At 41.9% G+C, this 13,677-nt stretch overlaps 1 protein-coding gene across 2 annotated transcripts in view; it reads left to right on the top strand.

Annotated features, from left to right (window-relative positions):
• The window catches only part of RHOBTB1 (Rho related BTB domain containing 1), a 46,163-nt gene extending 43,767 nt beyond the window's left edge, over nt 1-2,396 (top strand). The window contains exons 10-11 of one of the 2 annotated variants that reach the window (XM_054174728.1): nt 415-589; nt 2,073-2,396. In XM_054174728.1, the coding sequence (XP_054030703.1) occupies nt 415-584 (170 nt within the window). In that variant the 3' untranslated portion in view covers nt 585-589; nt 2,073-2,396. Of the gene's footprint in view, nt 1-414 lie in introns of both variants that reach the window. The other variant, XM_009906095.2, reaches the window with a different exon arrangement.
• Nucleotides 2,397-13,677: the final 11,281 nt, after the last annotated feature.

The raw sequence follows: 13,677 nt of genomic DNA, 5'->3' as shown, positions 1-13,677 counted from the left end.
TCTCTCCAGTTGATTAAACATGAAAGCAAAGATGAGCTAAGGTAGCTAAGCCATGAGATTGAACTTCATACATTTTCCTTTGTCTGTAAAGAAAGGTCATAATCATTAGCCTGTTTCCTGGGCAAGCGGTGCATTCTATACCCATTTCAGTGATGCCAAAGGTTCGACAATGAAAAATAGACTTTGCAAAGTGCTTGTTTTTTAACACTCTTCGGGGGACTGAGGTCCTAAGAGCAACTTCTTCTATAGTCTTTTCTCCCTGTAAGGCATATGTGGTAAGTGGGGGAATCCTTGGTAGGCCACCTAACATAGAATCTGGATAACTGCTAAGTGGCATATTTTTTTGCAGACATTTCTGGGATTTGTGTATCTTATTAGCTTGTTTGGGGGCTTTTTGATTTTCTTTTTAATCAGATAATCAAGAATATTTTGAGAGACATCGCTGGCCACCTGTGTGGTATTTGAAAGAAGAAGATCACTACCAACGAGTTAAAAAAGAAAGAGAAAAGGAAGATGTTGCCCTGAATAAACACCATTCAAAGCGGAAGTGGTGCTTCTGGAATTCCTCTGCTGTAGTTGCCTGAACAAAGTACCGAGGTGGAAATCCATAGGCGGTGTCAGAAATTGCTCTTATTGTTAGAAACAAAAGATGTAGTTCAGGTTTTCAGGAAACTTTGTTCCACGTGTGCGTTTATTATGGCTAGGGTCAAAAGCACAAGCTCACTAAAAGCGAGCCTGGAACAGGTCCTTGAAGTTATATATATATATTTTGTCTAGTAAGCAGATAAGCATCTACCATTATCACATTTCTTTTTATACAAAATGGGGAAAAAAAATCCAGCATTAATATTTCAGTCTCCAATTGGGAAATATTTTTATACTGTGGTATATTTTGTTCAGATGAAATTCTGGATACCTTTTTATTTTACAGACTGCAAAATAACCATGTAGCAGCTTTATAATTAGATTTTAACTCTTTTTACTCTGCGAGTACAGTGAAACAGACAATCTTCAGTCATAAGGGACAGCTTTTAGAGTACCTCATAAAAAGTCATCTAAGGAAAAAAATCTAGTTGCATAGTATAGATTGTCTTTTTTAAACTAAGTACTGTGCACTGGTAATATAATTAGATGGTTATTTCCCCTTCCTGAAGGAAAGGGTTAGAATAAGATCCAATAACTGCAAGATATAGAAGTGCTTGATCTTTGCTCAGCTGAATAATAGACAGTATAATTACCCCTTCAACTGTAGGCAAATGTATTTCTAATATTTGCCATGTCAGTGCAAATAATTATGACTATGTGAGCCATGTGAAATCTAGTTATTCTAAGTATTCAGAGGTTTTATATGTCTAGATCAAAGGGAATATTTCTAAAATCATTTAGAAGGGCTTATTAATTTATATCCTTACACAAGTACGGATCTGAATACAAAAAGCAGTTACACTGCTTGCATTTGAATTACTGCATGGCAGTTACCTTCTTTGAGATCTTAAGCATGCAACCATTCCTCATGCTCAATTCCTTTTTGCTTCACTGCAAGCAGATGAAAGGGCTGCAAAACCAAGTAGGAGCTATCCAGTGTTACAGCATTTTGTAAATGAAGAAGGGTCTTCAGACGAAAGATCACTTCATTTAGCTCAAAATTGTTTTAAAGATTTCCCAGGTAAAACTCAGAATGTTAGATTATTTTTAAGTATTTCTCCTGGAAGTAGGTATTCCCAGAAAGCTGGGGGCAAAGTGATGGCAGAAGGCAGGAATTTTGCACAAGTAGCGCAAGAAGAAAATGGAAAGCCTCCAGTGTTTTCAAGTAGCCTGTGTGTTTGTCTTTTTATCAGCCATTACTCTAAAGCTGCAGTGTTTCACTAGACTACTTGAGAGCATTTTTTTTTAAGACCAAAAGTAAAATGTAGACTGTAGGACTTACACATGCAATCCTGTACTGTCTCAGGCAGAATTCTGTAACCAAGGTAGTATTGTGTGTTAGGTTCATTAATACTGTTTTGTGCTGGCAGCTCGGCATACAATGTAAAAAACTGTTTGTTTGTGTTTGTTTTCTTTTCTGTATTCAGATGCAAGGTAGTACAGTCAAACCCCTGCACTGTAGGAAAGGCTTTGGACTGAAAGCCATACACACTTCTACATAGTTGCATTCTGAATGGACTTGTTCTTGGCAGATGCTACCACAGGATGGTAGAAACCAGCCAGCATGGAAAGAGATGCTGCTTTACAAACTTTTATAAGGCAAGCGACATATTCTCACCCCTGTGAGATTCATCACCATATGGTGATAAAGAAGGGCTATAAGTGATGGTTGCAAATACATCTCCTTAATTCTTGGTCAGAGATAATGTGTATTGTGGTAGAGAAGAATGAATAAAGGAGGACATGTCAAGACTAAGGTGAGATAAATGCCTTCTGGCATAAAATGTTAACCAGTCACATTTTAAGTATTGCTACTAGGTTTTACACAACCAAAGCTGTATGATTGTAATCTTGCCAAACTGTAATGGATATATAAATGAACCTGAGGTATATGCAATAATATCCAGTTGTGCTAGTTATCAGCTACTGTAACCAAGTGGCTGGTTCATTTGGTTAATGCTGCCTATGGCCTTTAATCTTGGTGGTTATTTTGTGTTTTTTTATTTTGCAAAAGTCAATAAAACTGTTTAGTTACAAATTGTCTCCCACCTCTTTGAAGAAGCTTCCTGTATTATATAGTAGGTGTCACCCTTTATAGTGCTGCTTATGAACATCCAGTTGTGGTATCATTAATTAGATTTTGCTGAGCCTATACTCACATGGCATGTTAGGATTTATGGTTGGGAACATTACAAGGAAATCCTACAGCATATATATATTGTCAGAGAGTCATGGAAGGGGTTGGGTTGGAAGGGATCTGTGGTAGTTTCCAACCCACCACAGGACCTTAAAGATCCATCTAGTTCCAATCCCCTGCCATAGGCAGGGACACTTTCCACTAGACCAGGTTGCCCAAGGCCTCATCCAGCTCCAGGGATGAGGTGTTCACAGCTTCCCTGGGCAACCTGTTCCAGTATCTCACCACCTTCATTGTAAAGAATGTCTTCATAATCTCCAGCCTAAATCTTCCCTCTTCATTGCCCCTCATCCTGTCACCACAAGTCCTTGTACCTCCCCAGCTCTCCTGTAGCCCCCTTCAGGTACTGTAATGTAAACTAAGGTCTCCCTGGAGCCTTCTCTTCTCCAGGCTGAACAATCCCAACTCCCTCAACCTGTCCTCATAGCAGATGCACTTCAGCCCTCTGATCATCTTTGTGGCATTCTCTGGACAATGCCAGCAGGTCCATGTTGTTCCTGTGTTGTGGACTCCAGAGCCTGACACACACGGGAGAAGGTTGGTGCTTGTCACTTAATGTTAAACTTCATAGCAAAAAAATCTCCTGCCTCTTTTCCCCATGGTTTCTGATATTTAATTACCATGATATTACCCAAGGGACATGAAACTAATTAGTCATGATGGACATGGGGAGGAAGAAAAGCAGGTAAACAGCAGGAAGCAACTACCACCCTGAATAGAGGTTGTTTAATTGATAGAGGTAGGAAGCTGGTGCTCTTCAAATGCATTTCTGGAAGATGTCATGCAAAGAGTGCCATCTTTGTGCTGGGTTTGATTTTTAAAGCTCTTAAGCAATGCCAAGGTTGTTGAAGGCAACACACTCAGCACATGGTGTGCATTTTTTTAACACCCTGATTTAGGAGAATAACATAACTCAGTGATTTATCTTTGGAAACAAAATTTTATTTCTTTGATCTTACCATTGAAAAAGGTAATGGGCTCAGCAGGAAAAGTGGTGATGTAAAATGTTTCTCTTATGATAAAACCAGAAGCATGGAAGGAGCAAATCAGAAGAATTGCTTTTCAGAGCATTCTTGAAGTATTGTGAGCATTTAGTTGAAGTTGTATGGTTGGGGATTTTTGTTTGTTTCTGGTGAGTCTCATTCAGCTTATTTCTCAGAAACAGTGTTTTTCTGTTTGTTCTTTAAGACAGAATTTCTGTGAGCAAGTTCCTCTGCATCACAACACAAACCAGTTTCTGTGGCTTCCCACCCAAACATAGCACAGCAAAGCCAGAAGTAGAAATGTTTTTTGAGCAAGATGGGATTGGCCAGACTTCAGCCTCAGCTCACTAATTTCATTCACTGAAGACCTACTCATTACTGTTTTAGTCAGATCAGGCCTCAGTGTGCAAAGGTAAGCTGGTAGTACTAAATACTGGGTACATTAAGAAAGGTTGCCTAGTAAAAGAGACTAATCTGGACATCCCTTCTGAGCACTGAAAGCAGGATTGCGAGGCAAGTAAGGCAGGAACAGCACAGTGCTTTATTGCCCTAATTCTTCAGAAACTTACCCACAAATATCCCTCAAGATTAACTTATGCCTAAAAGTGTTTGATCTGTAAAAGCAGGGATTTTTTTCTGTGTTCCAGTAACAAGAACTGGAAGACCAGCTGAAGCCATCTCAGAAATCCTGTTCTGAGTGCCAAGTCTTCTGTCTTCTGTAGAGAGGTTTCTGTAGAGTTCTAATGTACTAAATAGGATTAATTTTGGTACCAAAACTCAGGATGGCGAAATATTTTCATTCTTCCAGAGTTCTTAAGATTACAGCCTGGTAAAGATATTTGCTATGTCAGATGAAACTACAGTTTTGTCCCCATTCTTTCCCTTTTTTTCTAGGTCACAGTCTTTATCTGTTGTCACATCTCTTGCCAGCATTTATTTACTCTGGGTTGGAATCCAAGGTATGTAATGTGCAGGGAGGTGTTCGTAAAGTGGCTGCTTGCCACTCCTGAATCCCCTTAGATTTTTTGCCTATTAAAATGATCTAACAACATTAGCATGAGTCTGCTTCTCCTGAAGGCAAAATTCCTGTTGAGGTGGATATGATTTCCCCCCCTCCACACACACACTTTGGGGCTTTAAAGGTGCCACCTAATGATTTTACACATTATCACTTGTCTGTGATCCAAATCTTCTAACAGAAGTTTGCTCTACATACTGCATGCAGGATAAAACAGCAGAAATAATCCCCATCCTGCAGGCTCTACAATAGGATAATCCATTGTCACTTTACATATGCCTTTGCCTTTAGCTAAGAGAATGTAACCCCTGTCATTGATTCACTTTGCACTAACAGCCGGAGCAGTGAGAGTATTGTATATTTATACATGCAAACTACATCCTTCACTGCTGCTTACATGAAAATCTTGATTTCTGGTAGAAATATGAAAAGCTTTTGGATCAAAGCTGCTGGGAGACTAAGAAGAAAATCTGAACATCAGAGAATGCAAAAATGATTATGCTAATGTATCCCAGCTCCCGAGAAAGTCAAAGTGAGATAAAGATGTAATTCAGAGAGAGCAGTTAGCATGGGAGAGCAGAATTTTAATGGCTCTTTTATAATTGTTCAGCCTTGTTATTTAATTTGCAAGCAGGCCATATAGCTGCAGCATCCCACTGGGCTGTTTCTGCAGCAATAGATGTTCTCATCATGCAGGTCCTGCATCCCCTCTCGGCAAGGTGGGGGGCACAGGTTACTGTGAGAACATTATATTGCTGATTCATCTCCAATCCTTTCCTGTGTAGCAGGCACCCCACAGTCTGTCCTTTGGCCTGCAGAGGCAGCCGGTACCAGCTGCTGGACATGTGTATCTATTTTAGTCTCATATCGAAGGACATTCCAGAGCAGCAAGGACCCCAGTGTACGAAGGATCTCCAGCCAGTCGTCTTCACTGGGACAGCACAGAGGAGAAGAATAAAGGTCTGTAGCAGGCAGATACTGGCCTGTTTAGGGATCTCAACATTAAACTTTCCAAAAACACCCTAAAGTCAGAGAGGGTCAGAGAATACCCACAGATCAACTGTGCAGTGGCCTAGACAGCAGTATTTCAGGTACCATTTAAAGATGCTGAATTGGGGAGGGGTAGATTCCATGTAGGTAGCAGCTCTAGTTTTCAGCTTTAAAGAAAAGCTACCTCACTGCTAGGTAAAACTAGCAAGCTGAGTGGCATCCTTCTGTATTGCACAGGTCTGAGCAGCCACACTGGAGGACTGTGTCTTTCCCCCACAACATTCTGGCTGCTCTGAAGTTTTAGATAAGCAACCGAGTGATCACACTTCACAGGAAGGATTTTCTTAAGAAATTGTCTTGCCATTAGCATTTTTAAGAAAGGATGCTTTATTTCCCATAGGGATTAATATATTTTGAAGTGATGGCTCTATAATAAGGATTACATGGAATTGCAGGTATTAGTGCTGAGTACTCAAATTATCCTCACAGCTTTAAAAAAACTCTAGAATTACCAGCAGTTTAATAGTATATGATTAAATTTGCATCTAAGTCATTAAGTATAAGATAGTCATTCTGACTGGATGATCAGATGTGATTGCTTACACCTCCCAGCTACTAGAAATATTGGTTGTGCACTACATATTACATGTAAATTTCCTTAGATTTCTCTCCTGGATCCTCAGTTAGACTTACAGCTTGAAAGGTTTTGTGCATCTCTGTGTTGGTTATAGGACATCTACACCTCCCATTATAAAGTTCCTCGGGGTCATTTCATATCATCAAGAATAGTGTGGCCAGCAGGAGCAGGGAAGTCATTGTGCCCCTGGACTCAGCACTGGTTAGGCCACACCTTGAGTACTGTGTCCAGTTCTGGGCCACTCAGTTTAAGAAGGACATTGAGACACTTGAACGTGTCCAGAGAAGGGCAACGAGGCTGGTGAGAGGCCTTGAGCACAGCCCTATGAGGAGAGGCTGAGGGAGCTGGGATTGTTTAGCCTGGAGAAGAGGAGGCTCAGGGGAGACCTTATTGCTACCTGAAGGGTGGTTGTGGCCAGGAGGGGGTTGGTCTCTTCTCCCAGGCAACCAGCACCAGGACAAGAGGACACAGTCTCAGGCTGCACCAGGGGACATTTAGGCTCGAGGTGAGGAGAAAGTTCTTCACTGAGAGAGTCGTTTGCCATTGGAATGGGCTGCCCAGGGAGGTGGTGGAGTCACTATCCCTGGAGGTGTTCAAGAGGGGATTGGATGTGGCACTTGGTGCCATGGTGTAGTCATGAGGTCTGTGGTGACAGGTTGGACTTGATGATCTTTGAGGTCTCTTCCAACCTTGGTGATTCTGTGATTTTTAAGTAATTAACATCACATGGTGAAAGTTTGTTAGACAATGGTTTGTTGGACCCTTCTGGCTGCATTCCTGTGTGACCTGCACTAGCTTATATGGTCTTGCTCTGTCGGGGGGTTGGACTCAGTCTCCAGAGGTTCCTTCCAAACCCTGGTGTCCTGTGAACGATGCCTTTTCTCACAAGCAGGGACTCTCCAAGGCCAAGGAAGCTCTGTCACTTGTCCCTATTTCTGCACAGCAGAGTCTGAGGGAAGAACTGCATTGTCTTGCAGGAGATGTGATCGTGTCACTAGTCTGCAGCCTGTAAGACATCCAACAGCACTCTGTATAACAGCCTCCATAAAGTGCTAGTACTCACACACTACTCCAGGGGTTAGGATTTGCCTCTGCTTTGTAGCTGTCCAAAGGATACACAGAGTTTTTCCTGTCTTGCTCAGGCTGGTCTGCTAAGGGAAGTCCTCCTCAGCTTTGTTCCCATTTCATTTTAGCTAGTCAAGAGCAGTAAAATTTGAGTACACTGAAGTGATTTCTGGCCTGCAGAACGAAGTCCATCTCTCCGGCAGGTGCTGCAGTCAGTAGAGGACTGCAGTTCCTGCAGCTGCACAGCCTTTCCTTTCCAAGGCTAGAAAAGCAACAGTGGTAATGAGCTGTAGAGACTGATGTCTGCACTTAATGGGGTTTATTATTTGCTCAGGACAGTCTGTTTGTTTGCTGTAATCACAGCAAGGTTTGTTTTGTGTAAGGCAATTTGTTAAGAAGATAGGAGGAATAAAGAATAAGAAAGAAAAATTAGTTCATGAAAGCATAATTGGGGTAACTAAGTTAAAGACTTGCTTGCCTTACTGCTTCTCCAATATGTCTGAAGATAAGAGGGGAGCTGAAAGTCAGTGCAAAGGTTGCCCAGCAAAATTTTCCTAACTGTGAATACAGCTGATTGCTCCTCCATAGCTAAACAGAGGGGCAAGGTGCCTCGGAGTTTGTTAGAAGCCATAAAGTGATTCACCTTCAATCTTTTCTTCTATCTATTGTCTAGACACTATAATAGGTGGTGTTGGTCTGAGCTAACTGTAGGGCTTCAGGAAGTGTTCTGTAGCCTTCAATGAGCAGTGGTGTGTGGTGCATATGTGCCATGTACCTGTAAAAGGCAGGCACTAGCTCTCATAGCTCTATGGCTTTTTCTTCCTCTAGGAAAAGAAACCAAGGAGATATTCCTCACCCTCCCAGCTCATTAACACAGAGCAAGATTTGGACCTGGGAGGTAACTTCTTAATTAGAACTGCATTCTCCCCTCAAGATTCAAAAGCTTGTTTCTTTAAACAAGGGTGGAGTTTAAAGCTTGTTTCCTTAAACAAGGGTACACAGGCCCAGAAGAGAAATCCAGCCCGCTGCAACTTTAAGCTGGTTTTCAGTCTCTGTCAGCCAGGCTGCCCATACAGAGCAGCTGAGCTGCGGAACTTGCCACGTGACACCAGGGATGGGAAGAGCTTGCACAAGTTCAAGTAACCTGGCAAGGTTCATGGATGAGAAGTTTGTGGAGAGTTAATTAATACATAGAAAGTATGCCCAACTGAGCAATTTCCAACCTCAAACAAATAGCTGGAGGCTTTCAGCAGTCCTGCTGTTCTTTGTTTCTCTGGACATCAGATTTTGGCTGCTGTCAGAGACAGTGTAAGGGGCAGATGAATCCTTGGTCTGACCTAGTGTTGCTGATCTTCAAAAATGTTTGGATGAAGGATTCATCATTCAGATGATGGGAGAGAGCTTGTCCCACCTATCTGTGTACCCCTTTGCAATGAGCTGTCTCACAGAGTTATTTCTATGGTATTTGCTGATCACCTTCCTTTTCTGGAACTTCTCCTGATGCTCTAATGTTGCTGCTCTAATGCTAATAATAAATCCAGGTGGCACTGATGCTAGCATGCATGAAAAAAAAGAAATAAGGCACCTGTGCTTTTTGCAGGTTAGCACACAGCACTTCAGTGTGCCTTTGCTGCACCACCTGCACCTCAGGGGATTATTGCCCGTTCTTTAAGCCACATCTTGGCAGACTGTCCACCATCCACAAGTGACCATAACTGCTCTGGCATACCTTATATCTTCTGGATGTTTATCCCAAAGCTGTTCATATTGGCTCTGGATTGTTATCTGTGTTTTGCAGCAGAGTTGAAACAGAAGTGGTTTTGCCAGGGTCATGCAAGTAACCAAGACCTGCCCCTGCTCTCTCCCCTTTAGGTACGCAGCTCATCATAAGCAATTCTTGAGTGGACTGTCAGGCAGAAGTTACAGGTTCAACTAATTTGCTCTTTAACTGTTTCATCCACTGCTGTTTTCTTTCAGGGACCTAGCAGTGTAAGACAGATCTTTTCTTTGAATTCTCTTTGGACTTTAATTGCAATACATAGGGAGAAGAATGCATCCACAACATTTTCCCCTTGTCCTCCCAGCAGTCACCTACGCTGTCACCTTTGGGCTGGGAAAAAGAAAAAGGAAAACAGGATTTGGAGAAGGCTGAGGAGTAGGTAATGGGCAGCCCTATCAGAATCCAGGCTTATTGGGTGTACAGCCATCACCACGAGTGGATTCACCTTAGCTGAGAAGGGTGTTTACAAGCATGCACACAGTTTCTAATCCATCCTCTTGCACCACCACCCTTTGACCTCCAGCTGCAGGAAAGTACTGGAGCAGCTTGTTAGGCAGTACCACAGGTGAGCTGTTAGGACAACCTTTACACCATTCCCTCTGGAAATGTGCCAGCTGCACAGATGGCTTCTTTTTTTGGCTCTGCTTTCTGCTGAGTTGTACATCTGAAAGCCTGCCTCAGATCAAATCTGCTTTTTCATAGCTAGATGGAACATAGCTGTGTAGCTACTTGTGAAACAGCATTACATTCCTTCATAAATATGAAGCTCAGTTCCTCTGTTTTGGGATATTTTACCCACCTGCTGAGGGTTTTGAAGGTTGCCAGGAACAGATGAAAATGTGTCAAACAACCAAAAAAAAGACCCAAACACCACCCCCACCCCCCCCCCAAGCCTGCATTACAGCATCTAAAACCAGTAAATTAAGGGGTGAATTGGCTGCTGAAAGCCCAATTCAAACATTAGAAATGGCTGGTCATTAACTTTTCTGTAGTAGATGGGGCAGTGCTATAAAAGTGTATTACTAAGCTTAAGATCACTTTTAAGTAGGTGGATTACCCCAAAGAAAAGGGCAAAAGTAGGAGATGAAAATACTCCATGGAAGCCAATTTTAAGTACCTCAGCTGCACAGAGTGCCTTACACCTATTTGTCCTCAGTCATCATACCATGGACTAGTATAGGTGGAGGACTGACCTGTTGGAGAACAGTGTAGGGGAAAGGGACCTGGGGATTCTGGTGGACCAGATGATGACTGTGAGCCAGCAATGTATCCTTGTGGCCAAGAAGACCAGTGGCATCCTGGGCTGTATTAAATAGAAGGCATGCGGTTAGTAGGTTGAAAGAGGTTTTCCTCCCCCTCTTCTGCCCTGGGGAGGCCGTAACTGGAATATTGTGTCCAGTTCTGGGCCCCTCAGTTCAAGAACCTCAGGGAACTGGTTGAGAGAGTCCAGTACAGAGCCACAAAGATCCTGAAGGGAGTGGAACATCTTCCTTATGAGGAAAAGCTGAAGGAGCTGAGCCTCTTTAGATTGGAGCAGACTGTAGGGTGAGCTCATTCATGGTTATGTGAAATGTGAGTGTCAGGAGGATGAAGCCAGGCTCTCCTCAGTAGTGTCCTATCATAGGACACTTTGCAACATCTCCTTCTCTTCCTCTTGCCCTGGGCTTTATTTCAATTAGCTTTAACCTGCTAGGAGTGTAGATCTATTTAAGATACTTCATAGGATTTAATTCATGTTTCTTTCCATCTCTTTCTAATGAGACTGTGTTCTCTTAAGCGCAGTAATGTTTTCTTGCTTTCCATTAGGCAGCAAAGTGTGACAAAAAAGAAGTGGTTTCAATGCTATTGTCCTTTACACAATAGGAACAGGAAAAATCCTTCATAGTTTCTGTGACCTGCTGTACAGGTGAGAGGCTCACCACTTGCTTGGTGAAGCATGTCCTTTGATGCCCTACCCATATCATACATGCTGCATTTGTTAACAGCCTACTGTTCTGTAGGAAATATGCATGTGATTAAGGACATGAAGAAAATACTAGGGACATTCATGTGTTTTAGATGTGTTCACCTGACACTCTGGAGTTATTTTCTTCAGCATGATGAAGCTCTTAGCAATGCTCTCACCTGTGGTGTAGGTGAATGCTTCTCATGCTGTGATTATACCTGCTGCAGGCAACATGCCTCCAATTGTGAAAGTGATAGCTTGGTGATTTATAAACCAGATCTGTATGGCTTTGTCTGGGTCTCTCCCCTTTTCCAGCTCTTGCTGGCTCCTTTCTTTCCACATGCAAACCTTCACTTACTTTAATGTCACATTTTTCTGACACTGTCCGATTCCTCCAGCTTGCATGCAACTCCCATAGCCTGAAACGCTTCTAAATAAGTCCCACACTCTCATTCCATAGTCCCATGAGTAGAATCTAAAAAGGCTGACTTTAACTCCTCAGTAGTTAAAAGGCTTTGTGGAGCCTTGTAAGAGATTTCACTGAGTGGGAAAAGCTTTTTTTGGGAAGGCAGCTTAATAAAATGGCAAGGTCAAGCACTGTCAAAATCATGGCAAATGCTGTGATCGTGTCACTTTGAAATTGTAGGGACAGATGGTGAGAAACTTTCCTGCTGGTCAGGGAACTTTCTGAAGGCTCTGTTACTTAGACCATGTTGATTTTTTAAATTGGTTGGTTGGTTGGTTGGTTTTGTTGTAAAAACTAAACTTGATTTACCTCCAACTTGTCATAGACTACAAGCATGTATCACCTAGTACAGGTCAGCTGCTTCATGGTAATGTCATGTCCTAGAATAACCTTTTCATTTGACCATGCCTTTGGTAAAGCAAGGATGCCTGTGAGATTATTCCTTTTAGTGTGGTGTTCCTCAATCTTAGCAAGCCAGAACTGAAATGCAGTGGCATGTTTGGTTTGTTTTGCTTGAGGTTTTTTCCCCTAGGAGACCTGAAGTAACAGAATACTTTCAGGACAGGGCTTAAGAGCTAGAAAGCAAGACAGTCCCTGTTCAAACACAAAGAACAACTGGAAAGAATAACTATTGCTGAAGGTGGGCTAGCTACCCAACTGACAGCTGCCTCCAGTATGCTGAGAATACATTTTGAGGTTGTTCAGAATTTTGGGGGGTTGGTTTTGTTTATCTGGTTGCTGCTGGAAAAGCTTTCCTTTCCCTGGTATTTTAAAGGCATGTGTTGTGACCTGTCACTTTCTAGATTTGTTTGATGTGAAATTTGAGTCTGGCCTTAGAAAAGCACACTGCAGGAATGTGTTTGTTTTGCTCTCTGCTGGAGGTAACACCGAACAACTTCATTTCCAGTTTTGTTAACTTTAAGCTCAAATTTGTGTTGTAAATGTAACAATCACATTTTAAGAGGAAAATTTGTATGTGTGGTCTACAAATAGAAGGCCCAGAGCCAGGAGCTTTGCTTTACCTTCTCCCAGAATTAGGCTTTTCCCAGACAAACAGCCACAATGACACGAAATGATTTGCCCCAGTGGCGATAGAAACACCAAAGCCCAAATTCACAGCTAATGTAAATCTTTCCTGGACACTAAGGCGCTTCTCCAAATCACATTTGTCAAAACTGTTGACTTTGTCACCTGGGAGACACTCTCCAGATTTCAAAATGTCAAATGAATTTTAAATTCACTTAGTCATATCCTTAAGAAGTAAAAAATATAAATAAATCAAATATTGGAACCAAAGCAAAACCAAATTTTTTTTGGTGCTGCTTGGTTGCAGAGGGACCACAAAACAAAATCTCACACTTTGCAAACATTGTGTTTAAAGTCACTGCTAGATACACACAGAGAATACTCTTAAATTTCACCTCAAAGACAATATAGAGGTCTTGAGGGCTAATTAAAGCAGTTGATGTTTGTTCAAAGCTTGAAGAAAGGAGATCCTAGACAAGCACTGCATTTTATTTTCCATAAACTTGTCTTTTTCTAAGCTAGAGAAAGTATTTTCAAACCGTGTGACAGGCATGTCATGAGAAAATGATATCTAGCAATTTACTCACCTATACAAAATGGTTTTTAATTGCAGTAGCCCATAATGGCAGAGCTGAAATTGATTATTCTTACCAACATGAGAGCAAATTAAAGTCCACTTTATTTCTCTAGTTTTTTTGAAGAGACCAGACTAGTCTTTATTGTTCATGTCAGGAGCAGTCACTGAACTCCAGGTTGGATGAAGCCTTGAGTGACCTGGTCCAGTGGAAGGTGTTCCTGCCTGTGGCAAGGGCGTGGGAACTAGATGATCTTTAAGGTCCCTTCCAACCTAAACTCTATGAACTCTAGTCAGCATACATCTAATAATTTCCAAAGAAAAAAGCATCTCCATAGGTTTCTTTCCTGT

The sequence above is a fragment of the Dryobates pubescens genome, chromosome 30, assembly GCF_014839835.1.
Source record: "Dryobates pubescens isolate bDryPub1 chromosome 30, bDryPub1.pri, whole genome shotgun sequence".
Taxonomy (NCBI): domain Eukaryota; kingdom Metazoa; phylum Chordata; class Aves; order Piciformes; family Picidae; genus Dryobates; species Dryobates pubescens.
This window is presented reverse-complemented; position numbering and strand designations above follow the sequence as displayed.